At 56.5% G+C, this 26,584-nt stretch overlaps 1 protein-coding gene across 1 annotated transcript in view; it reads left to right on the top strand.

Annotated features, from left to right (window-relative positions):
- Positions 1-26,584, top strand: part of adamts13 (ADAM metallopeptidase with thrombospondin type 1 motif, 13) — a 196,053-nt gene that overhangs the window by 79,289 nt on the left and 90,180 nt on the right. Inside the window, exons 11-15 of the mRNA XM_070863579.1 lie at positions 713-859; positions 3,396-3,530; positions 9,251-9,401; positions 10,635-10,739; positions 12,444-12,595. Coding sequence (XP_070719680.1) covers positions 713-859; positions 3,396-3,530; positions 9,251-9,401; positions 10,635-10,739; positions 12,444-12,595 — 690 coding nt within the window. The remainder of the gene's footprint in view (positions 1-712; positions 860-3,395; positions 3,531-9,250; positions 9,402-10,634; positions 10,740-12,443; positions 12,596-26,584) is intronic.

Here is a 26,584-nt window from a genome sequence, read left to right as displayed (position 1 = left end):
GGTGTCCTGAGTATTGCCTGATCTTATACTCTGGGAATGTGGGCTTCAGTCACTGGGTTCAGTCCCCTTAGTTTGAGGTGATTTCATTTCTCGTGGGTATTGGGGGGGTGGGGGGCGATTTTAACTTGCTGAATTCAACGTAACGGCCTCAAAATGGGGGTCGGCTAACGTACCACCCCCGTTACCATAGGCAACCAGTCTGCTGCCACCTTTGGAGGGTCCTACCGTTGGGCGGCCAAACCCCTGCCTGCTCAGGCAATAGCCCCCTTTCAATATGTAAATCAGGACCCGATCTCACATGTAAGATCCTGAATGTTTGTTACAGGCCATCTCAAGGACTGGGACAGCTCTTGCCATAAGCTGTGAAGATCATTATGGTGTTAAAGCTCTTCCCCAGGGATTGGTTTGAGGGGGTTAGGTTGGGCGAGGGGTGGAGTTATGGTTACGTTGGCATTGAAGTTAAATTGGGGTTGGATGGTGCAAGAGAGGTTTTAGGGGGTCGGGGATTGGGGTCAGGTTGGGATTTAGGGGGTCAGGGTTGGAGATTGGGGTCAGTATTGGGGTTGGGGGTGGGGCATGGTGGTTGGGGTCGGGGTTTGAGGTAAGGGGTGGGGTCGGGTGTCAGGGGTCGGGTGTCAGGGGTCGGGTGGGGTTGGTTACTCGGACACAGGCACAAATTAATTTCCCTCCATTCCATTTCTTTTTTTTTGAGGTTTGACCTGGAATCTGACAATGGCAACACGATGGTTCGAGGCGTGACCCAGCTGGGCGGGCTGTGTTCCCATTCCTGGAGCTGTGTGATCGCCGAGGACACGGGTTTCAATCTCGGAATCACCATGGCTCATGAGATCGCTCACAGGTGTGTTCAGGGGCGAGAGATTCAGCACAGCAACGCTGATGGAACAAAGTGATTTTTTAGCGCAGGAGTCGACAAGAGGACTTAAAAAAAATTGTTCCTGGGATGTGGGCATCATTGCCAAGGCCGGCATTTATTGCCCATCCCTAATTGCCCCTTGAGAAGGTAGTGGTGAGCCGCCTTCTTGAACCGCTGCAGTCCGTGTGGTGAAGGTGCTCCCACAGTGCTGTTAGGGAGGGAGTTCCAGGATTGTGACCCAGCGACGATGAAGGAACGGCCGATATATTTCCCAGTCAGGATGGTGTGTGACTGGGAGGGGAACGTGGAGGTGGTGGTGTTCCCATGGACCTGCTGCCCTTGGCCTTCTAGGTGGTAGAGGTCGCGGGTTTGGGAGGTGCTGCTGAAGAAGCCTTGGCGAGTTGCTGCAGTGCATCTTGTAGATGGTGCACACTGCAGCCAGGGGGCGCCGGTGGTGGAGGGAGTGAGTGTTGAAGGTGGTGGATGGGGAGCCAATCAAGTGGCTGCTTTGTCCTGGATGGTGGCGAGCCTCGAGTGTTGTTGGAGCTGCACCATCCAGGCAAGTGGAGAGTGTTCCATCACACTCCTGACTTGTGTCTTGTAGATGGTGGAATTCTTTGGGGAGTCAGGAGGTGAGACACTCACCACAGAATACCCAGCCTCTGACCCGCTCTTGTAGCCACAGTATTTATGTGGCTGGTCCAGTTAAGTTTCTGGTCAATGGTGACCCCCAGGATGTTGATGGTGGTGGATTCGGTGATGGTAATGCCGTTGAATGTCAAGGGGCGGTGGTTAGACTCTCGCTTGTTGGAGACAGTCATTGCCTGGCACTTGTGTGGTGCGAATGTTACTTGCCATTTACCGCCCAAGCCTGAATGTTGCCCATGCGGGCACGGACTGCTTCATTATCTGGGGAGTTGTGAATGGAACTGAACACTGTGCAATCATCAGCAAACATCCCCACTTCTGACCTTATGATGGAGGGAAGGTCATTGATGGAGCAGCTGAAGATGGTTGGGCCTAGGACACTGTCCTGAGGAACTCCTGCAGCGATGTCCTGGGGCTGTGATGATTGACCTCCAACCACCACAACCGTCTTCCTTTGTGCTGGCTCCAGTCAGTGGAGAGTTTTCCCCGATTCCCATTGACTTCAATTTTACTCGGGCTCCTTGATGCCACACTCGGTCAAATGCTGCCTTGATGTCGAGGGCAGTCACTCTCATCTCACCTCTGGAATTCAGCTCTTTGGACCAAGGCTGTAATGAGGCCGAGTGGTCCTGACGGAACCCAAACTGGGCCATCAGTGAGCAGGTTATTGGTGAGCAAGTGCCGCTTGATAGCACTGTCGACAACCCCTTCCATCACTTTGCTGATGATTGAGAGTGGACTGATGGGGCGATAATTGGCCGGATTGGATTTGTCCTGCTTTTTGTGGACAGGACATACCTGGGCAGTTTTCCACATTGTCGGGTAGATGCCAGTGTTGTAGCTGTACTGTAACAGCTTGACTAGAGGCACGGCTAGTTCTGGAGCACAAGTCTTCAGCACGATATTAGGATTGAGGGATTTGATGGGATGAAACACACTCTCCAGGAAGAGAGATAGAGACGCTAAGGGGAGAGAGCGAGACTGTACAGGGATGGAAAGACTCCGGAGAGGTAATAAGACCACAGAGGAAGTAAGGCTATTGGGATAGAGAGACTACAGGCAGTTCAAGATTCTGTGGGGAGAGAGAGATTCTGTGATGGAGATAGAGCGAGATAGAGACACTGCCCAGAGAGACACCAGAGGGAGGGAAAGAGAGACAGGGAATGTGAGGAAAGAGACTCTATAGGGTCAGTGAGACTGTACATGGAGAGTGAGATGATGGGGAGAATCAGCTTTTCTCCCCCCTCGGGTCTCTCGCCCCCTCGGGTCTCTTCCCCCCCTCCCTCGAGTTTCTCCCCCCGCCTCAATTCTCTCCCTCCCTGGAGTCTCTCCCTCCCTGGAGTCTCTCCCCCCCTTGAGTCTCGCTCTCCCCCTCCCCCCTCGAATCTCCCCCCCCCCGAGTCACTTCCCCCCCCCCCCCGAGTCTCTTCCCTCACTCTCCCCCCCCCCCCCCCAAGTCTCTCCCCACCCCCCGAGATTCTCCCCCCCTTGAGTCTTGCTCTCCCCCCTCGAGTCTCTCCCCCTCCTCCCAGAGTCTCTTCCCCCCCCCCCCCCAGAGTCTCTTCCACCCCCCTCCCCAGAGTCTCTTTCCCCCCCCCCCCCCCGAGTCTCTCCCCCCGGGTTTCTCCTCCCCCCGCCCCCCCGTGATCTCTGTGTAAATGTGAATGACTGAGGACAATCGCCTCCTGTCTGGGTTCTGATAAAAGCTCATGGAGCTGAACCATTGAGCAGACAGCAGACCTTCCTTGCCCCACAGACGCTGCCTGGCCGACTGAGCCTTTCCAGCCCTGTCTGATTTGATTTATTTTATATTTGAGGTGAGGTCGGACACCTGCCTCGGTCAAGCAAACGTTCTCATTTTATTTTTTGGTAGTTTTGGCATCGACCACGACGGGCACAGGAACGACTGCGTTGGCAACACACACATCATGGCAGCAGAGGGAGGCTACAACAGTGTCGACCTGACCTGGTCCAAGTGCAGCCGCCAGAAGTTCGTCAGGTTCCTCAGGTAAAGCTCTCCTCACTTTCACCTCGAGGCGGCTCCGAACCGCGGGTGTCACCAGCTCCTTGCCGTCTCCCTCGGGTCTGTCGGTTTGCTCTTCGTTCTTCGGCTGGCCGGGGACAGGCCGGGGACAGGACCTGGGACTTTCCTGGTCTGAGTGGCTCAGTACGGTGCTAGGCAGTGTGTCAGCTGTGGTCGCACTCTCGCCTCTGAGTCAGAATATGGTGGGCTCAAATCCCCACTCCACAGACTTGAGGCCAATATCGAGGCCGACACTCCCAGTACACTACTGAGGGAGTGCAGCACTGTCGGAGGGGCAGTACTGAGGGAGCGCCGCACTGTCGGAGGGGCAGTACTGAGGGAGCGCCACACTGTCGGAGGGGCAGTACTGAGGGAGTGCAGCACTGTCGGAGGGGCAGTACTGAGGGAGTGCTGCACTGTCGGAGGGGCAGTACTGAGGGAGTGCAGCACTGTCGGTGGGGCAGTACTGAGGGAGTGCAGCACTGTCGGAGGGGCAGTACTGAGGGAGCGCTGCACTGTCGGAGGGGCAGTACTGAGGGAGCGCCGCACTGTCAGAGGGGCAGTACTGAGGGAGCGCCGCACTGTCGGAGGGGCAGTACTGAGGGAGTGCTGCACTGTCAGAGGGGCAGTACTGAGGGAGTGCCGCACTGTCGGAGGGGCAGTACTGAGGGAGTGCCGCACTGTCGGAGGGGCAGTACTGAGGGAGTGCAGTACTGAGGGAGTGCAGCACTGTCAGAGGGGCAGTACTGAGGGAGTGTCGCACTGTCGGAGGGGCAGTACTGAGGGAGTGCTGCACTGTTGGAGGGACAGTACTGAGGGAGTGTCGCACTGTCGGAGGGGCAGTACTGAGGGAGTGCTGCACTGTCGGAGGGGCATGTCCTCGCCAATATTTAACCCTTAAACAACACCGCTAAAAAAACAGCATATTTAATTGTTGTGTTGCTAATACAGATGAGAGTGCACACAGGGAAGTTAAAGTAACAGTGATCTCAGTCTTTATTAAGACACTCCAGAGTGAGGAACAGGCCTTAGGGGCCGGCTTATATACAGTGCTCCCAAGGGTTGCTGGGACTTCAGGGGATGAGCTCCCTGGTGGTGGAACATGGGAGTGCATGCTTTACAGATACACAACATCACTCCCCCCCCCCAAAGTCAAAGTGAAAACTATTTACAAGGTGAGGCGGTCGGGAGCCTTTCTTTCCCTGGTGGACCGCCTCGGTCTATTCTGGTGTGTTGGCTGTGCCCTCGCTGGGCTGGCATGTTGTTGGCCCTGCAGGGCTGCTGGGTGAGCCTGGCCTTGCTGGGCTGTTGGGCGTGATGGGTTCGATTTCCTGGTCCGGGGTGGTGGTGTTGATCCTTTGGGTGTGTGTTGTGGGCTCGAAAAAGGTGGTGTCTGCTGTGGGTTGTTCAGGACAGTCTGTGAACCACAGCCTCGTTTGGTCCAGGTGCTTTCTGCAAATTTGTCCATTGTCCAGTTTGACTACAAACACCCTACTCTCTTCTTTAGCTATCACCGTGCCCGCGATCCACTTGGGACCATGTCCATAGTTTAGCACATACACAGGGTCATTCAGATCAATTTCCCGTGACACAATGGCGCGACTATCGTTTACATTTTGTTGCTGCCGCCTGCTCTCTACCTGATCATGCAGGTTGGGGTGAACCAGCGAGAGTCTGGTTTTAAGTGTCCTTTTCAAGAGTAGCTCAGCCGGGGGCACCCCTGTGAGCGAGTGGGGTCTCGTGCGGTAGCTGAGCAGTACTCGAGACAGGCGGGTTTGGAGTGAGCCTTCTGTGACTTGTTTAAGGCTCTGTTTGATGGTTTGTACTGCCCGCTCTGCCTGCCCATTGGAGGCTGGTTTAAACGGGGCTGAGGTGACATGTTTGATCCCATTGCGGGTCATGAATTCTTTAAATTCGGCACTGGTGAAACATGGCCCGTTGTCTCTGACCAGTATGTCAGGCAGGCCGTGGGTGGCAAACATGGCCCTCAGGCTTTCAATGGTGGCGGTGGCGGTGCTTCCCGACATTATTTCACATTCAATCCATTTGAAAAAGCATCCACCACCACCAGGAACATTTTACCGAGAAACGGGCCCGCATAGTCAACATGGATCCTCGACCATGGTCTGGAGGGCCAGGACCACAAACTTAGTGGTGCCTCTCTGGGCGCGTTGCTCAACTGAGCACACACGCTGCATTGACGTACACAGGACTCTAAGTCAGAGTCGATACCGGGCCACCACACGTGGGATCTGGCTATCGCTTTCATCATCACTATACCCGGGTGTGTGCTGTGGAGATCCGAGATGAACGTCTCCCTGCCCTTTTTTGGTAGCACTACGCGGTTACCCCACAACAGGCAGTCTGCCTGAATAGACAGCTCGTCCTTTCGCCGCTGGAACGGCTTGATTGGCTCTTGCATTTCAACGGGGATGCTGGCCTAACTCCCATGCAGTACACAGTTTTTTACTCGGGACAGCAGAGGATCTTGGCTGGTCCAAGTCCTAATCTGGCGGGCTGTGACAGGTGATTTATCATTTTCAAACCATGACCATGACCATCAACAAGTCTGTGGGCTGCGCCACCATCAACAAGTTTTCAGACTGCGCCATTTCCACCCCCGTGGTGGGCAATGGTAGCCGACTGAGAGCATCCGCACAGTTCTCGGTGCCTGGCCTGTGGCGGATGGTATAGTTATACGCTGATAGTACGAGTGCCCACCTTTGTATGTGGGCTGAGGCATTAGTATTTATCCCCTTGTTTTCAGCGAACAGGGATATGAGGGGCTTGTGATCGGTTTCCAGCTCAAATTTGAGGCCAAACAGGTACTGATGCATTTTCTTTACTCTGAACACACACGCTAATGCCTCTTTCTCAATCATGCTGTAGGCCCTCTCAGCCTTAGACAAGCTCCTGGAGCATAGGCGACAGGTTGCAACTTCCCCGCAATGTTGGCTTGTTGTAATACACACCCGACTCTGTACGACGACGCATCACATGCTAACACAAGTCTTTTACACGGGTTATACAATACATGCAGCTTGTTGGAGCATAAAATGTTTCTGGCTTTCTCAAAGCAATTACTTGTTTTTTTCCCTATACCCAGTAGGAAGTTACCAAAATAGTTGAGGAGTCCCAGGAACGACCGCAGCTCCGTGACGTTCTGTGGCCTGGGCGTGTTCCTGATAGCCTCTGTCTTGGCGTCTGTGGGTCGAATGCCGTCCGCCGCGATCTTTCTCCAAAAACTCCACTTCTGTTGCCATGAAGACGCATTTCGACCTCTTCAGCCAAAGCCCTACGTGATCCAGTCGCTGGAGGACCTCCTCCAGGTTTTGTAGGTGCTCGACGGTGTCCAGACCTGTGACCAATATGTCGTCCTGAAAGACCACCGTGCGTGGTACCGACTTGAGTAGGCTCTCCATGTTTCTCTGGAAGATCGCTGCAGCCGACCGAATTCCAAACGGGCATCTGTTGTAGATGAACAGTTCCTTGTGCGTGTTGATGCAGGTGAGGCCCTTCGAAGACTCCTCCAGCTCCTGCGTCATGTAGGCCGAAGTCAGGTCTAGCTTGGTGAACGTCTTGCCTCCTGCCAGCATCGCAAATAGGTCGTCTGCCTTAGGTAGCAGGTATTGGTCCTGTAGCGAGAAACGATTAATAGTTACTTTATAATCGCCGCAAATCCTGACCGTGCCATCAGTTTTAAGTACTGGAACAATCGGGCTGGCCCACTTGCTGAATTCCACTGGGGAGATGATGCCCTCACGTTGCAGCCTGTCTAGCTCGATTTCCACTCTCTCCCTCATCAGGTACCGCTCGCGCCTTGTGGTGAATGGGTTGTGTCTCTGGGACCAAGTGGATCCGCACCTTCGCCCCAGAAAAGTTTCCAATGCCTGGCTCAAAAAGGGAAGGAAATTTGTTAAGAACCTGGGCACATGAGGCCTCATCGACATGTGATAGCGCTCGGATGTCATCCCAGTTCCAGCGGATTTTGCCCAACCAGCTCCTTCCAAGCAGTGTGGGGCCATCGCCCGGGACAATCCAGAGTGGCAGTTCATGCACCGTGCCCTCGTAGGTGACCTTGACCATGGCGCTGCCCAGGACAGTGATGAGCTCTTTGGTGTACGTTCTCAGTTTCGTGTGGATGGGGCTCAGGGCTGGTCTGAGTGCCTTGTTGCATCACAGTCTCTCAAACATCTTTTTACTCATGATCGATTGGCTAGCGCCAGTGTCCAGTTCCATGGCTATGGGTAAGCCATTCAATTTTACATTTAGCATTATAGCATTTCATCGAAAATCTGTGCATCCTGTGTACTTCTACATGTGCCTCCTCTCTGAGGCTCGAAATTGCTTTGATCCACCATGGACCGATCTTCCTCTGCCACGTGGTGGTTAGCAGGTTTTGCGGAGCTTGCAGCTCGTCTGCAAGCTCGTTGGAGGTGCCCCATTGTTCCACAGCTCTTGCAAACATACCCTTTGAAGCGGCATGAATAGGCTGAATGGAAGCCTCCACAACGCCAACAAGGTGTGAATTACCTTTCATTCATCCTTTGTTGCGGATTCTGAGTCATCTGGGTCACCTGAGGCTTGCTGGCAGTTGCAGACTCGTGGTTTCTGCCCCGTACATTTCTGCTCGCAAACACAGTTCCAGTTAATTTATGAACATTGCCAGCACATGTGTGCTGAGAGATTTGTTTGGTGTTATCACTGGTGGACATAAACGCCTGTGCTGTGGCAATGGCCTTACTGAGGGTCGGTATCTCGACAGTCAAAAGTTTTCGTAGGATGGTCTCGTGGCCAATGCCCAGTACAAAAATGTCTCTGAGCATTTGCTCCAGGTAGCCATCAAACTCACATTGTCCTGCAAGTGGCCTTAGCTTGGCGACGTAGCTCACCACTTCCTGACCTTCAGATCGCTGGCACGTGTAGAACTGATACCTCGCCATCAGCACACTCTCCCTCGGGTTAAGATGCTCCTGAACCAGTGTACACAGCTCCTCATATGACTTATTTGTGGGTTTCACCGGAGCCAGAAGATTCTTCATGAGGCTGTAGGTCGGTGCCCCGCAGATTGTGAGGAGGACCGCTCTCCTTTTTGCAGCACTTCCTTCTCCGTCCAGCTCGTTGGCTACAAAGTACTGGTCTAGCCGTTCGACATAGGCTTCCCAGGCCTCACCCTCCGAGAACTTCTCCAGGATGCCCACAGTTTGCTGCATCTTTGCATTGGATTCATATTCTCGTCGCCAGTTGTTGTGTTCCGAACACAGATGAGATTGCACACAGGGAGGTTAAAGTAACAGTGACCTCAGTCTTTAATAAGACACTCCAGAGTGAGGAACAGGCCTTAGGGGTCGGCTTATATACAGTGTTCCCAAGGGAAGCTGGGATCCCTTGGGACTTCAGAGGATGAGCTCCCTGGTGGCGGAACATGGGAGTGCATGCTTTACAGATACACAACATTAATCATCAGATTGCTGTATGTGGGATCTTGCTATGCGCAGATTGGCTGCCAAGTTTCCTACTTTACAAAAGTTACTACACTTCAAAAGTAGTTCATTGGCTGTAACCTATTTAGGACGTCCTGAGGTAGTGAAATGGGCCATACAGTATAATGCAAGTTCATTCTTTGACTGCTGCACCTCCCACACTATTGACAGTTAAGTTGACTCTGGGTAACATTAATCGTTTGTGTATGTTTATTCTGCCAGCACAAGCCAAGCCACGTGTTTGAACGACCTGCCAGCGATTGAGGACAATCTCTCCAGCCACAAACCTGGGCTGTACTACGGAGTGGACGACCAGTGCAAGATCGCCTTCGGGGACAAGGCGTCCGCCTGCACTTTCAGCAGGCACGACATCGTAGGTGGCCGTGGGATCGCCCCATGCCTTGCGCTCTGTTTCTACCCGAACCGAAATCCTGGGCCATAGAATCATAGAGTGATACAGCACAGGAGGCCATTCGGCCCATCGAGCCTGTGCCGGCTCTGTGAGAGAGCGATCCAATCAGTCCCACTCCCCCCGCTCTTTCTCCCATAGTCCTGTCAATTTTACCCCTTTCAACTATTTATCCAATTCCAGTTTGAAAGTTACTATTGAATCTGCTCCCACCGCCCTGTCAGGCAGCGCATTCCCGATCACAACAATTAAATTCTCCCAGATTTATGATAATTCACAAAAGAAGCAGGGAGAAGATGAAGACAATTTCTTTAATATCCTGACCTCACCCCGACCCCCCGCCCTAACCTCACCCCATCCCGACCCCCCCCGCCCTAACCTCACACCGACCCCTGACCTCATCCCACCCCGACCCCCCGCCCTAACCTCACACCGACCCCTGACCTTATCCCACCCCGACCCCCTGCCCTAACCTCACACCGACCCCTGACCTCACCCCACCCCAACCCTCCCCACCCTGATCTCACCCCGACCCTCCGCCCCGACCTCACCCCTGACCTCACCCCATCCCAACCCCCCCGCCCTAACCTCACACTGACCCCTGACCTAACCCCACCCCGACCTAACCTCACCCCGACCCCCCGCCCTAACCTCACACCGACCCCTGACCTAACCCCACCCCACCCTAACCTCACCCCGACCCCCCGGCCCGACCTCACCCCGACCCCCCGCCCTAACCTCACCCTGACCCCGACCTCACCCCACCCTAACCTCGCCCTCACCCCAACCCCCGGCCCGACCGAACCCCGACCCCCCGCCCTAACCTCACCCTGACCCCGACCTCACCCCACCCTAACCTCGCCCTCACCCCAACCCCCGGCCCGACCGAACCCCGAACCCTGCCCCAACCTCACTCCGCCCCGACCTCACCCCAACACCCCCTACCCCTACCTGCGCCCTGATTCCCCGCCTCGACCTCGGCCCGACCCCATTCCAAACACCCCACACCCCAACCCCACACCCTGCCCAGGTTTGATTTTGGCCAATGCTGCTGACCATGTTTGCAGCTAATTATGAGGGGCAGCTCCTCTTTGAGAGTGGTTTAGTGAGAAATCTCCGAGCAGCATGTTGTGCGTGGGCTCGCACTGTGTAATGCACGTTGTGTCACTCAGCACTGCGCCTTGTGTTCCCCTGCAGGATGTCTGCAACGTTCTATCCTGTCACACCGATCCAGCAGAGCGCAGCTCGTGCACCCGGCTATTCATTCCCCTGCTGGACGGCACAGAGTGCGGCTACAACAAGGTACGAGAGCCCGGCTCTTTGTAATGTTTGTAAAACTCAGGACAGCATTCCATTAACAGTCAATGTAAGGTGTCAGCTGTGGCTCAGTGGGCAGCACTCTCGTCTCTGAGTCAGCAGGTCGTGGGTTCAAGTCCCACTCCATGAACTTGAGCACAAAATCTAGGCTAACACTCCACTGCAGTACTGAGGGAGTGCCGCACTGTCGGAGGGGCAGTACTGAGGGAGTGCTGCACTGTCGGAGGGGCAGTACTGAGGGAGAGCCGCACTGTCGGAGGGGCAGTACTGAGGGAGTGCTGCACTGTCGGAGGGGCAGTACTGAGGGAACTCCGCACTGTCGGAGGGGCAGTACTGAGGGAACGCCGCACTGTCGGAGGGGCAGTACTGAGGGAGTGCCGCACTGTCGGAGGGGCAGTACTGAGGGACTGCCGCACTGTCGGAGGGGCAGTACTGAGGGAGTGCCGCACTGTCGGAGGGGCAGTACTGAGGGAGTGCAGCACTGTCGGAGGGGCGGTACTGAGGGACTGCCGCCCTGTCGGAGGGGCGGTACTGAGGGAGTACTGCACTGTCGGAGGGGCAGTACTGAGGGAGTGCTGCACTGTCTGAGGGGCAGTACTGAGGGAGTGCCGCACTGTCGGAGGGGCAGTACTGAGGGAGTGCCGCACTGTCGGAGGGGCGGTACTGAGGGACTGCCGCACTGTCGGAGGGGCGGTACTGAGGGAGTGCTGCACTGTCGGAGGGGCGGTACTGAGGGAGTGCTGCACTGTCGGAGGGGCGGTACTGAGGGAGTGCTGCACTGCCGGAGGGGCGGTACTGAGGGAGTGCCGCACTGTCGGAGGGGCAGTACTGAGGGAGCGCCGCACTGACGGAGGGGCAGTACTGAGGGAGCGCCGCACTGTCGGAGGGGCGGTACTGAGGGAGTGCCGCACTGTCGGAGAGGCAGTACTGAGGGAGTGCCGCACTGTCGGAGGGGCAGTACTGAGGGAGTGCCGCACTGTCGGAGGGGCAGTACTGAGGGAGTGATGCACTGTCGGAGGGGCGGTATTGATGGAGTGCCGCACTGTCGGAGGGGCAGTACTGAGGGAGTGCCGCGCTGTCGGAGGGGCGGTACTGAGGGAGTGATGCACTGTCGGAGGGGCAGTACTGAGGGAGCCCCGCACTGTCGGAGGGGCGGTACTGAGGGAGTGCTGCACTGTCGGAGGGGCAGTACTGAGGGAGTGCTGCACTGTCGGAGGGGCAGTACTGATGGTACAGAGTGTGGCTGTAACAAGGTACATGTACCCGAGGTCTTTGTTAAGTTTGTAAAACTGCGGACAGCATTTCATTAATGTAGGTCTTGTCTTTCGGATGAGACAGTAAAGTGACCCGTCTGCTCGCTCAGCTGGGCAGAAAAGATCCCATGGCATGAAGAAGAGCAGGGGAGTACTCCCTGGTGTACAAGACCAATATTGATCCCTCAACCAATATCACTAAAACACATGACCTGGTCATTATCACATTGCTGTTTGTGGGAGCTTGCTGTGCGCAAATTGGCTGCCGTGTTTCCCACATTACAACAATGATTACACATTGAAAAGCACTTCATTGGCTGTAAAGTGCTTTGGGACGTCCTGAGGCGGTGAAAGGCGCTATATAAATGCAAGTCTGTCTTGTTTCTCACTAATTACCAGAGTGAGGATTATTTAACTGATGGTGTTTTTTCTCCAGTGGTGTTTAAGAAGGAGCTGCATGTCTCTCGGGGACCTGGAGGTGATTGGGGTCGTTCACGGGGCCTGGTCGAACTGGACTGCGTACAGCAGCTGTTCCCGCAGCTGTGGAGGAGGGGTCACTCGTCGGCACAGGCACTGCAACAATCCAAGGTAGGCGGGCTGCTGCAGTACTGGAGGAGGCCATTCAGCCCCTCGAGCCTGTTACACAGGAACAGGAGGAGGCCATTCAGCCCCTCGAGCCTGTTACACAGGAACAGGAGGAGGCCATTCAGCCCCTCGAGCCTGTTACACAGGAACAGGAGGCCCATTCAGCCCCTCGAGCCTGTTACACAGGAGCAGGAGGAGGCCATTCAGCCCCTCAAGCCTGTTACACAGGAACAGGAGGTGGCCATTCAGCCCCTCGAGCCTGTTACACAGGAACAGGAGGAGGCCATTCAGCCCCTCGAGTCTGTTACACAGGAACAGGAGGAGGCCATTCAGCCCCTCGAGTCTATTACACAGGAACAGGAGGAGGCCATTCAGCCCCTCGAACCTGTTACACAGGAACAGGAGGAGGCCATTCAGTCCCTCGAGCTTGTTACACAGGAACAGGAGGAGGCCATTCAGCCCCTCGAGTCTGTTACACAGGAACAGGAGGAGGCCATTCAGCCCCTCGAGTCTATTACACAGGAACAGGAGGAGGCCATTCAGCCCCGCGAGCCTGTTACACAGGAACAGGAGGAGGCCATTCAGCCCCTCGAGCCTGTTACACAGGAACAGGAGGAAGCCATTCAGCCCCTCGAGCCTGTTACACAGGAGCAGGAGGAGGCCCATTCAGCCCCTCGAGCATGTTGCACAGGAACAGGAGGAGGCCATTCAGCCCCTCGAGCCTGCTCCACAGGAATAGGAGGAGACCATTCAGCCCCTCGAGCCTGTTACACAGGAACAGGAGGAGGCCATTCAGCCCCTCGAGCCTGCTCCACAGGAATAGGAGGAGACCATTCAGCCCCTCGAGCCTGTTACACAGGAACAGGAGGAGGCCATTCAGCCCCTCGAGTCTATTACACAGGAACAGGAGGAGGCCATTCAGTCCCTCGAGCCTGTTACACAGGAACAGGAGGAGGCCATTCAGCCCCTCGAGTCTGTTACACAGGAACAGGAGGAGGCCATTCAGCCCCTCGAGTCTATTACACAGGAACAGGAGGAGGCCATTCAGTCCCTCGAGCCTGTTACATAGGAACAGGAGGAGACCATTCAGCCCCTCGAGCCTGTTACACAGGAACAGGAGGAGGCCATTCAGCCCCTCGAGCCTGTTACACAGGTGCAGGAGGAGGACATTCAGCCCCTCGAGCCTGTTACACAGGAACAGGAGGAGGTCATTCAGCCCCTTGAGCCTGTTACACAGGAACAGGAGGAGGCCATTCAGCCCCTCGAGCCTGTTACACAGGAACAGGGGGAGGCCATTCAGCCCCTCGAGTCTATTACACAGGAACAGGAGGAGGCCATTCAGCCCCTCGAGTCTATTACACAGGAACAGGAGGAGGCCATTCAGCCCCTCGAGTCTATTACACAGGAACAGGAGGAGGCCATTCAGCCCCTCAAGCCTGTTACACAGGAACAGGAGGAGGCCATTCAGCCCCTCAAGCCTGTTACACAGGAACAGGAGGAGGCCATTCAGCTCCTCGAGCCTGTTACACAGGAACAGGAGGCCATTCAGCCCCTCGAGCCTGTTACACAGGAACAGGAGGAGACCATTCAGCCCCTCGAGTCTATTACACAGGAACAGGAGGAGGCCATTCAGCCCCTCTAGCCTGTTACACAGGAGCAGGAGGAGGCCATTCAGCCCCTCGAGACTGTTACACAGGAACAGGAGGAGGCCCATTCAGCCCCTCGAGCCTGTTACATAGAAACAGGAGGAGGCCATTCAGCCCCTCGAGCCTGTTACACAGGAACAGGAGGAGGCCATTCAGCCCCTCGAGCCTGTTACACAGGAACAGGAGGAGGCCATTCAGCCCCTCGAGCCTGTTACACAGGAACAGGAGGAGGCCATTCAGCCCCTCGAGTCTATTACACAGGAACAGGAGGAGGCCATTCAGCCCCTAGAGTCTGTTACACAGGAACAGGAGGAGGCCATTCAGCCCCTCGAGTCTATTACACAGGAACAGGAGGAGGCCCATTCAGCCCCACGAGCATGATGCACAGGAACAGGAGGAGGCCATTCAGCCCCTCGAACCTGTTACACAGGAACAGGAGGGGCCATTCAGCCCCTCGAGCCTGTTACACAGGAACAGGAGGTGGAATTCAGCCCCTCGAGCCTGTTACACAGGAACAGGAGGAGGCCATTCAGCCCCTCGAGTCTGTTACACAGGAACAGGAGGAGGCCATTCAGCCCCTCGAGTCTGTTACACAGGAACAGGAGGAGGCCATTCAGCCCCTCGAGTCTATTACACAGGAACAGGAGGTGGAATTCAGCCCCTCGAGCCTGTTACACAGGAACAGGAGGAGGCCATTCAGCCCCTCGAGCCTGTTACACAGGAGCAGGAGGAGGCCCATTCAGCTCCTCGAGCCTGTTACACAGGAACAGGAGGCCATTCAGCCCCTCGAGCCTGTTACACAGGAACAGGAGGTGGCCATTCAGCCCCTCGAGCCTGTTACACAGGAACAGGAGGAGGCCATTCAGCCCCTCGAGCCTGTTGCACAATAACAGGAGGAGGCCATTCAGCCCCTCGAGCCTGTTACACAGGAACAGGAGGAGGCCATTCAGCCCCTCGAGCCTGTTACACAGGAACAGGAGGAGGCCATTCAGCCCCTCGAGCCTGTTACACAGGAACAGGAGGAGGCCATTCAGCCCCTCGAGTCTATTACACAGGAACAGGAGGAGGCCATTCAGCCCCTAGAGTCTGTTACACAGGAACAGGAGGAGGCCATTCAGCCCCTCGAGTCTATTACACAGGAACAGGAGGAGGCCCATTCAGCCCCTCGAGCATGATGCACAGGAACAGGAGGAGGCCATTCAGCCCCTCGAACCTGTTACACAGGAACAGGAGGGGCCATTCAGCCCCTCGAGCCTGTTACACAGGAACAGGAGGTGGAATTCAGCCCCTCGAGCCTGTTACACAGGAACAGGAGGAGGCCATTCAGCCCCTCGAGTCTGTTACACAGGAACAGGAGGAGGCCATTCAGCCCCTCGAGTCTATTACACAGGAACAGGAGGTGGAATTCAGCCCCTCGAGCCTGTTACACAGGAACAGGAGGAGGCCATTCAGCCCCTCGAGTCTGTTACACAGGAACAGGAGGAGGCCATTCAGCCCCTCGAGTCTATTACACAGGAACAGGAGGAGGCCCATTCAGCCCCTCGAGCATGATGCACAGGAACAGGAGGAGGCCATTCAGCCCCTCGAGCCTGTTACACAGGAACAGGAGGAGACCATTCAGCCCCTCGAGTCTATTACACAGGAACAGGAGGTGGCCATTCAGCCCCTCTAGCCTGTTACACAGGAGCAGGAGGAGGCCATTCAGCCCCTCGAGACTGTTACACAGGAACAGGAGGAGGCCCATTCAGCCCCTCGAGCCTGTTACATAGAAACAGGAGGAGGCCATTCAGCCCCTCGAGCCTGTTACACAGGAACAGGAGGAGGCCATTCAGCCCCTCGAGCCTGTTACACAGGAACAGGAGGAGGCCATTCAGCCCCTCGAGCCTGTTACACAGGAACAGGAGGAGGCCATTCAGCCCCTCGAGTCTATTACACAGGAACAGGAGGAGGCCATTCAGCCCCTAGAGTCTGTTACACAGGAACAGGAGGAGGCCATTCAGCCCCTCGAGTCTATTACACAGGAACAGGAGGAGGCCCATTCAGCCCCACGAGCATGATGCACAGGAACAGGAGGAGGCCATTCAGCCCCTCGAACCTGTTACACAGGAACAGGAGGGGCCATTCAGCCCCTCGAGCCTGTTACACAGGAACAGGAGGTGGAATTCAGCCCCTCGAGCCTGTTACACAGGAACAGGAGGAGGCCATTCAGCCCCTCGAGTCTGTTACACAGGAACAGGAGGAGGCCATTCAGCCCCTCGAGTCTGTTACACAGGAACAGGAGGAGGCCATTCAGCCCCTCGAGTCTATTACACAGGAACAGGAGGTGGAATTCAGCCCCTCGAGCCTGTTACACAGGAACAGGAGGAGGCCATTCAGCCCCTCGAGCCTGTTACACAGGAGCAGGAGGAGGCCCATTCAGCTCCTCGAGCCTGTTACACAGGAACAGGAGGCCATTCAGCCCCTCGAGCCTGTTACACAGGAACAGGAGGTGGCCATTCAGCCCCTCGAGCCTGTTACACAGGAACAGGAGGAGGCCATTCAGCCCCTCGAGCCTGTTGCACAATAACAGGAGGAGGCCATTCAGCCCCTCGAGCCTGTTACACAGGAACAGGAGGAGGCCATTCAGCCCCTCGAGCCTGTTACACAGGAACAGGAGGAGGCCATTCAGCCCCTCGAGCCTGTTACACAGGAACAGGAGGAGGCCATTCAGCCCCTCGAGTCTATTACACAGGAACAGGAGGAGGCCATTCAGCCCCTAGAGTCTGTTACACAGGAACAGGAGGAGGCCATTCAGCCCCTCGAGTCTATTACACAGGAACAGGAGGAGGCCCATTCAGCCCCTCGAGCATGATGCACAGGAACAGGAGGAGGCCATTCAGCCCCTCGAACCTGTTACACAGGAACAGGAGGGGCCATTCAGCCCCTCGAGCCTGTTACACAGGAACAGGAGGTGGAATTCAGCCCCTCGAGCCTGTTACACAGGAACAGGAGGAGGCCATTCAGCCCCTCGAGTCTGTTACACAGGAACAGGAGGAGGCCATTCAGCCCCTCGAGTCTGTTACACAGGAACAGGAGGAGGCCATTCAGCCCCTCGAGTCTATTACACAGGAACAGGAGGTGGAATTCAGCCCCTCGAGCCTGTTACACAGGAACAGGAGGAGGCCATTCAGCCCCTCGAGCCTGTTACACAGGAGCAGGAGGAGGCCCATTCAGCTCCTCGAGCCTGTTACACAGGAACAGGAGGCCATTCAGCCCCTCGAGCCTGTTACACAGGAACAGGAGGTGGCCATTCAGCCCCTCGAGCCTGTTACACAGGAGCAGGAGGAGGCCCATTCAGCTCCTCGAGCCTGTTACACAGGAACAGGAGGCCATTCAGCCCCTCGAGCCTGTTACACAGGAACAGGAGGAGGCCATTCAGCCCCTCGAGCCTGTTACACAGGAACAGGAGGAGGCCATTCAGCCCCTCGAGTCTGTTACACAGGAACAGGAGGAGGCCATTCAGCCCCTCGAGTCTATTACACAGGAACAGGAGGAGGCCCATTCAGCCCCTCGAGCATGATGCACAGGAACAGGAGGAGGCCATTCAGCCCCTCGAACCTGTTGCACAGGAACAGGAGGAGATCCATTCAGCCCCTCGAGCCTGTTGCACAATAACAGGAGGAGGCCATTCAGCCCCTCGAGCCTGTTACACAGGAACAGGAGGTGGAATTCAGCCCCTCGAGCCTGTTACACAGGAACAGGAGGAGGCCCATTCAGCCCCTCGAGCCTGTTGCACAATAACAGGAGGAGGCCATTCAGCCCCTCGAGCCTGTTACACAGGAACAGGAGGAAGCCATTCAGCCCCTCGAGCCTGTTACACAGGAGCAGGAGGAGGCCCATTCAGCCCCTCGAGCCTGTTACACAGGAACAGGAGGAGGCCATTCAGCCCCTCGAGTCTATTACACAGGAACAGGAGGAGGCCATTCAGTCCCTCGAGCCTGTTACACAGGAACAGGAGGAGGCCATTCAGCCCCTCGAGTCTGTTACACAGGAACAGGAGGAGGCCATTCAGCCCCTCGAGTCTATTACACAGGAACAGGAGGAGGCCATTCAGTCCCTCGAGCCTGTTACATAGGAACAGGAGGAGACCATTCAGCCCCTCGAGCCTGTTACACAGGAACAGGAGGAGGCCATTCAGCCCCTCGAGCCTGTTACACAGGAGCAGGAGGAGGCCATTCAGCCCCTCGAGCCTGTTACACAGGAACAGGAGGAGGCCCATTCAGCCCCTCGAGCCTGTTACACAGGAGCAGGAGGAGGCCATTCAGCCCCTCGAGCCTGTTACACAGGAACAGGAGGAGACCATTCAGCCCCTCGAGTCTATTACACAGGAACAGGAGGAGGCCATTCAGCCCCTCTAGCCTGTTACACAGGAGCAGGAGGAGGCCATTCAGCCCCTCGAGACTGTTACACAGGAACAGGAGGAGGCCCATTCAGTCCCTCGAGCCTGTTACACAGGAACAGGAGGAGGCCCATTCAGCCCCTCGAGCCTGTTACACAGGAACAGGAGGAGGCCATTCAGCCCCTCGAGCCTGTTACACAGGAACAGGAGGAGGCCATTCAGCCCCTCGAGCCTGTTACACAGGAACAGGAGGAGGCCATTCAGCCCCTCGAGTCTATTACACAGGAACAGGAGGAGGCCATTCAGCCCCTCGAGTCTGTTACACAGGAACAGGAGGAGGCCATTCAGCCCCTCGAGTCTATTACACAGGAACAGGAGGAGGCCCATTCAGCCCCTCGAGCATGATGCACAGGAACAGGAGGAGGCCATTCAGCCCCTCGAACCTGTTACACAGGAACAGGAGGGGCCATTCAGCCCCTAGAGTCTGTTACACAGGAACAGGAGGAGGCCATTCAGCCCCTCGAGCCTGTTACACAGGAACAGGAGGAGGCCATTCAGCCCCTCGAGTCTGTTACACAGGAACAGGAGGAGGCCATTCAGCCCCTCGAGTCTGTTACACAGGAACAGGAGGAGGCCATTCAGCCCCTCGAGTCTATTACACAGGAACAGGAGGTGGAATTCAGCCCCTCGAGCCTGTTACACAGGAACAGGAGGAGGCCATTCAGCCCCTCGAGCCTGTTACACAGGAACAGGAGGAAGCCATTCAGCCCCTCGAGCCTGTTACACAGGAGCAGGAGGAGGCCCATTCAGCCCCTCGAGCCTGTTACACAGGAACAGGAGGAGGCCATTCAGCCCCTCGAGTCTATTACACAGGAACAGGAGGAGGCCATTCAGTCCCTCGAGCCTGTTACACAGGAACAGGAGGAGGCCATTCAGCCCCTCGAGTCTGTTACACAGGAACAGGAGGAGGCCATTCAGCCCCTCGAGTCTATTACACAGGAACAGGAGGAGGCCATTCAGTCCCTCGAGCCTGTTACATAGGAACAGGAGGAGACCATTCAGCCCCTCGAGCCTGTTACACAGGAACAGGAGGAGGCCATTCAGCCCCTCGAGCCTGTTACACAGGAGCAGGAGGAGGCCATTCAGCCCCTCGAGCCTGTTACACAGGAACAGGAGGAGGCCCATTCAGCCCCTCGAGCCTGTTACACAGGAGCAGGAGGAGGCCATTCAGCCCCTCGAGCCTGTTACACAGGAACAGGAGGAGACCATTCAGCCCCTCGAGTCTATTACACAGGAACAGGAGGAGGCCATTCAGCCCCTCTAGCCTGTTACACAGGAGCAGGAGGAGGCCATTCAGCCCCTCGAGACTGTTACACAGGAACAGGAGGAGGCCCATTCAGTCCCTCGAGCCTGTTACACAGGAACAGGAGGAGGCCCATTCAGCCCCTCGAGCCTGTTGCACAGGAACAGGAGGAGGCCATTCAGCCCCTCGAGCCTGTTACACAGGAACAGGAGGAGGCCATTCAGCCCCTCGAGCCTGTTACACAGGAACAGGAGGAGGCCATTCAGCCCCTCGAGTCTATTACACAGGAACAGGAGGAGGCCATTCAGCCCCTCGAGTCTGTTACACAGGAACAGGAGGAGGCCATTCAGCCCCTCGAGTCTATTACACAGGAACAGGAGGAGGCCCATTCAGCCCCTCGAGCATGATGCACAGGAACAGGAGGAGGCCATTCAGCCCCTCGAACCTGTTACACAGGAACAGGAGGGGCCATTCAGCCCCTAGAGTCTGTTACACAGGAACAGGAGGAGGCCATTCAGCCCCTCGAGCCTGTTACACAGGAACAGGAGGAGGCCATTCAGCCCCTCGAGTCTGTTACACAGGAACAGGAGGAGGCCATTCAGCCCCTCGAGTCTGTTACACAGGAACAGGAGGAGGCCATTCAGCCCCTCGAGTCTATTACACAGGAACAGGAGGTGGAATTCAGCCCCTCGAGCCTGTTACACAGGAACAGGAGGAGGCCATTCAGCCCCTCGAGCCTGTTACACAGGAACAGGAGGAGGCCATTCAGCTCCTCGAGCCTGTTACACAGGAACAGGAGGCCATTCAGCCCCTCGAGCCTGTTACACAGGAACAGGAGGTGGCCATTCAGCCCCTCGAGCCTGTTACACAGGAACAGGAGGAGGCCATTCAGCCCCTCGAGCCTGTTGCACAATAACAGGAGGAGGCCATTCAGCCCCTCGAGCCTGTTACACAGGAACAGGAGGAGGCCATTCAGCCCCTCGAGCCTGTTACATAGAAACAGGAGGAGGCCATTCAGCCCCTCGAGCCTGTTACACAGGAGCAGGAGGAGGCCATTCAGCCCCTCGAGTCTATTACACAGGAACAGGAGGAGGCCATTCAGCCCCTCGAGTCTGTTACACAGGAACAGGAGGAGGCCATTCAGCCCCTCGAGCCTGTTACACAGGAACAGGAGGAGGCCATTCAGCCCCTCGAGCCTGTTACACAGGAACAGGAGGCCCATTCAGCCCCTCGAGCCTGTTACACAGGAGCAGGAGGAGGCCATTCAGCCCCTCAAGCCTGTTACACAGGAACAGGAGGTGGCCATTCAGCCCCTCGAGCCTGTTACACAGGAACAGGAGGAGGCCATTCAGCCCCTAGAGTCTGTTACACAGGAACAGGAGGAGGCCATTCAGCCCCTCGAGTCTATTACACAGGAACAGGAGGAGGCCCATTCAGCCCCTCGAGCATGATGCACAGGAACAGGAGGAGGCCATTCAGCCCCTCGAACCTGTTACACAGGAACAGGAGGGGCCATTCAGCCCCTCGAGCCTGTTACACAGAAACAGGAGGTGGAATTCAGCCCCTCGAGCCTGTTACACAGGAACAGGAGGAGGCCATTCAGCCCCTCGAGTCTGTTACACAGGAACAGGAGGAGGCCATTCAGCCCCTCGAGTCTATTACACAGGAACAGGAGGAGGCCCATTCAGCCCCTCGAGCATGATGCACAGGAACAGGAGGAGGCCATTCAGCCCCTCGAACCTGTTACACAGGAACAGGAGGAGGTCCATTCAGCCCCTCGAGCCTGTTGCACAATAACAGGAGGAGGCCATTCAGCCCCTCGAGCCTGTTACACAGGAACAGGAGGTGGAATTCAGCCCCTCGAGCCTGTTACACAGGAACAGGAGGAGGCCCATTCAGCCCCTCGAGCCTGTTGCACAATAACAGGAGGAGGCCATTCAGTCCCTCGAGCCTGTTACACAGGAACAGGAGGAGGCCATTCAGCCCCTCGAGTCTGTTACACAGGAACAGGAGGAGGCCATTCAGCCCCTCGAGTCTATTACACAGGAACAGGAGGAGGCCATTCAGTCCCTCGAGCCTGTTACATAGGAACAGGAGGAGACCATTCAGCCCCTCGAGCCTGTTACACAGGAACAGGAGGAGGCCATTCAGCCCCTCGAGCCTGTTACACAGGAGCAGGAGGAGGCCATTCAGTCCCTCGAGCCTGTTACACAGGAACAGGAGGAGGCCCATTCAGCCCCTCGAGCCTGTTACACAGGAACAGGAGGAGGCCATTCAGCCCCTCGAGCCTGTTACACAGGAACAGGAGGAGGCCATTCAGCCCCTCGAGCCTGTTACACAGGAACAGGAGGAGGCCATTCAGCCCCTCGAGTCTATTACACAGGAACAGGAGGAGGCCATTCAGCCCCTCGAGTCTGTTACACAGGAACAGGAGGAGGCCATTCAGCCCCTCGAGTCTATTACACAGGAACAGGAGGAGGCCCATTCAGCCCCTCGAGCATGATGCACAGGAACAGGAGGAGGCCATTCAGCCCCTCGAACCTGTTACACAGGAACAGGAGGGGCCATTCAGCCCCTAGAGTCTGTTACACAGGAACAGGAGGAGGCCATTCAGCCCCTCGAGCCTGTTACACAGGAACAGGAGGAGGCCATTCAGCCCCTCGAGTCTGTTACACAGGAACAGGAGGAGGCCATTCAGCCCCTCGAGTCTGTTACACAGGAACAGGAGGAGGCCATTCAGCCCCTCGAGTCTATTACACAGGAACAGGAGGTGGAATTCAGCCCCTCGAGCCTGTTACACAGGAACAGGAGGAGGCCATTCAGCCCCTCGAGCCTGTTACACAGGAACAGGAGGAGGCCATTCAGCTCCTCGAGCCTGTTACACAGGAACAGGAGGCCATTCAGCCCCTCGAGCCTGTTACACAGGAACAGGAGGTGGCCATTCAGCCCCTCGAGCCTGTTACACAGGAACAGGAGGAGGCCATTCAGCCCCTCGAGCCTGTTGCACAATAACAGGAGGAGGCCATTCAGCCCCTCGAGCCTGTTACACAGGAACAGGAGGAGGCCATTCAGCCCCTCGAGCCTGTTACATAGAAACAGGAGGAGGCCATTCAGCCCCTCGAGCCTGTTACACAGGAGCAGGAGGAGGCCATTCAGCCCCTCGAGTCTATTACACAGGAACAGGAGGAGGCCATTCAGCCCCTCGAGTCTGTTACACAGGAACAGGAGGAGGCCATTCAGCCCCTCGAGCCTGTTACACAGGAACAGGAGGAGGCCATTCAGCCCCTCGAGCCTGTTACACAGGAACAGGAGGCCCATTCAGCCCCTCGAGCCTGTTACACAGGAGCAGGAGGAGGCCATTCAGCCCCTCAAGCCTGTTACACAGGAACAGGAGGTGGCCATTCAGCCCCTCGAGCCTGTTACACAGGAACAGGAGGAGGCCATTCAGCCCCTAGAGTCTGTTACACAGGAACAGGAGGAGGCCATTCAGCCCCTCGAGTCTATTACACAGGAACAGGAGGAGGCCCATTCAGCCCCTCGAGCATGATGCACAGGAACAGGAGGAGGCCATTCAGCCCCTCGAACCTGTTACACAGGAACAGGAGGGGCCATTCAGCCCCTCGAGCCTGTTACACAGGAACAGGAGGTGGAATTCAGCCCCTCGAGCCTGTTACACAGGAACAGGAGGAGGCCATTCAGCCCCTCGAGTCTGTTACACAGGAACAGGAGGAGGCCATTCAGCCCCTCGTGTCTATTACACAGGAACAGGAGGAGGCCCATTCAGCCCCTCGAGCATGATGCACAGGAACAGGAGGAGGCCATTCAGCCCCTCGAACCTGTTACACAGGAACAGGAGGAGGTCCATTCAGCCCCTCGAGCCTGTTGCACAATAACAGGAGGAGGCCATTCAGCCCCTCGAGCCTGTTACACAGGAACAGGAGGTGGAATTCAGCCCCTCGAGCCTGTTACACAGGAACAGGAGGAGGCCCATTCAGCCCCTCGAGCCTGTTGCACAATAACAGGAGGAGGCCATTCAGCCCCTCGAGCCTGTTACACAGGAACAGGAGGAGGCCATTCAGCCCCTCGAGCCTGTTGCACAATAACAGGAGGAGGCCATTCAGCCCCTCGAGTGTGTTACACAGGAACAGGAGGAAGCCATTCAGCCCCTCGAGCCTGTTACACCGCAACAGGAGGAGGCCATTCAGCCCCTCGAGCCTGTTACACAGGAACAGGAGGAAGCCATTCAGCCCCTCGAGCCTGTTACACAGGAGCAGGAGGAGGCCCATTCAGCCCCTCGAGCCTGTTACACAGGAACAGGAGGAGGCCATTCAGCCCCTCGAGTCTATTACACAGGAACAGGAGGAGGCCATTCAGCCCCTCGAGTCTGTTACACAGGAACAGGAGGAGGCCATTCAGCCCCTCGAGTCTATTACACAGGAACAGGAGGAGGCCCATTCAGCCCCTCGAGCATGATGCACAGGAACAGGAGGAGGCCATTCAGCCCCTCGAACCTGTTACACAGGAACAGGAGGGGCCATTCAGCCCCTAGAGTCTGTTACACAGGAACAGGAGGAGGCCATTCAGCCCCTCGAGCCTGTTACACAGGAACAGGAGGAGGCCATTCAGCCCCTCGAGTCTGTTACACAGGAACAGGAGGAGGCCATTCAGCCCCTCGAGTCTGTTACACAGGAACAGGAGGAGGCCATTCAGCCCCTCGAGTCTATTACACAGGAACAGGAGGTGGAATTCAGCCCCTCGAGCCTGTTACACAGGAACAGGAGGAGGCCATTCAGCCCCTCAAGCCTGTTACACAGGAACAGGAGGAGGCCATTCAGCTCCTCGAGCCTGTTACACAGGAACAGGAGGCCATTCAGCTCCTCGAGCCTGTTACACAGGAACAGGAGGTGGCCATTCAGCCCCTCGAGCCTGTTACACAGGAACAGGAGGAGGCCATTCAGCCCCTCGAGCCTGTTGCACAATAACAGGAGGAGGCCATTCAGCCCCTCGAGCCTGTTACATAGAAACAGGAGGAGGCCATTCAGCCCCTCGAGCCTGTTACACAGGAGCAGGAGGAGGCCATTCAGCCCCTCGAGTCTATTACACAGGAACAGGAGGAGGCCATTCAGCCCCTCGAGTCTGTTACACAGGAACAGGAGGAGGCCATTCAGCCCCTCGAGCCTGTTACACAGGAACAGGAGGAGGCCATTCAGCCCCTCGAGCCTGTTACACAGGAACAGGAGGCCCATTCAGCCCCTCGAGCCTGTTACACAGGAGCAGGAGGAGGCCATTCAGCCCCTCAAGCCTGTTACACAGGAACAGGAGGTGGCCATTCAGCCCCTCGAGCCTGTTACACAGGAACAGGAGGAGGCCATTCAGCCCCTAGAGTCTGTTACACAGGAACAGGAGGAGGCCATTCAGCCCCTCGAGTCTATTACACAGGAACAGGAGGAGGCCCATTCAGCCCCTCGAGCATGATGCACAGGAACAGGAGGAGGCCATTCAGCCCCTCGAACCTGTTACACAGGAACAGGAGGGGCCATTCAGCCCCTAGAGTCTGTTACACAGGAACAGGAGGAGGCCATTCAGCCCCTCGAGCCTGTTACACAGGAACAGGAGGAGGCCATTCAGCCCCTCGAGTCTGTTACACAGGAACAGGAGGAGGCCATTCAGCCCCTCGAGTCTGTTACACAGGAACAGGAGGAGGCCATTCAGCCCCTCGAGTCTATTACACAGGAACAGGAGGTGGAATTCAGCCCCTCGAGCCTGTTACACAGGAACAGGAGGAGGCCATTCAGCCCCTCAAGCCTGTTACACAGGAACAGGAGGAGGCCATTCAGCTCCTCGAGCCTGTTACACAGGAACAGGAGGCCATTCAGCTCCTCGAGCCTGTTACACAGGAACAGGAGGTGGCCATTCAGCCCCTCGAGCCTGTTACACAGGAACAGGAGGAGGCCATTCAGCCCCTCGAGCCTGTTGCACAATAACAGGAGGAGGCCATTCAGCCCCTCGAGCCTGTTACATAGAAACAGGAGGAGGCCATTCAGCCCCTCGAGCCTGTTACACAGGAGCAGGAGGAGGCCATTCAGCCCCTCGAGTCTATTACACAGGAACAGGAGGAGGCCATTCAGCCCCTCGAGTCTGTTACACAGGAACAGGAGGAGGCCATTCAGCCCCTCGAGCCTGTTACACAGGAACAGGAGGAGGCCATTCAGCCCCTCGAGCCTGTTACACAGGAACAGGAGGCCCATTCAGCCCCTCGAGCCTGTTACACAGGAGCAGGAGGAGGCCATTCAGCCCCTCAAGCCTGTTACACAGGAACAGGAGGTGGCCATTCAGCCCCTCGAGCCTGTTACACAGGAACAGGAGGAGGCCATTCAGCCCCTAGAGTCTGTTACACAGGAACAGGAGGAGGCCATTCAGCCCCTCGAGTCTATTACACAGGAACAGGAGGAGGCCCATTCAGCCCCTCGAGCATGATGCACAGGAACAGGAGGAGGCCATTCAGCCCCTCGAACCTGTTACACAGGAACAGGAGGGGCCATTCAGCCCCTCGAGCCTGTTACACAGGAACAGGAGGTGGAATTCAGCCCCTCGAGCCTGTTACACAGGAACAGGAGGAGGCCATTCAGCCCCTCGAGTCTGTTACACAGGAACAGGAGGAGGCC

This window comes from Pristiophorus japonicus, chromosome 20 (genome assembly GCF_044704955.1).
Source record: "Pristiophorus japonicus isolate sPriJap1 chromosome 20, sPriJap1.hap1, whole genome shotgun sequence".
Classification (NCBI taxonomy): domain Eukaryota; kingdom Metazoa; phylum Chordata; class Chondrichthyes; family Pristiophoridae; genus Pristiophorus; species Pristiophorus japonicus.
The sequence above is the reverse complement of the archived record's forward strand: the minus strand, read 5'-3'. Positions and strand labels throughout refer to the sequence as shown.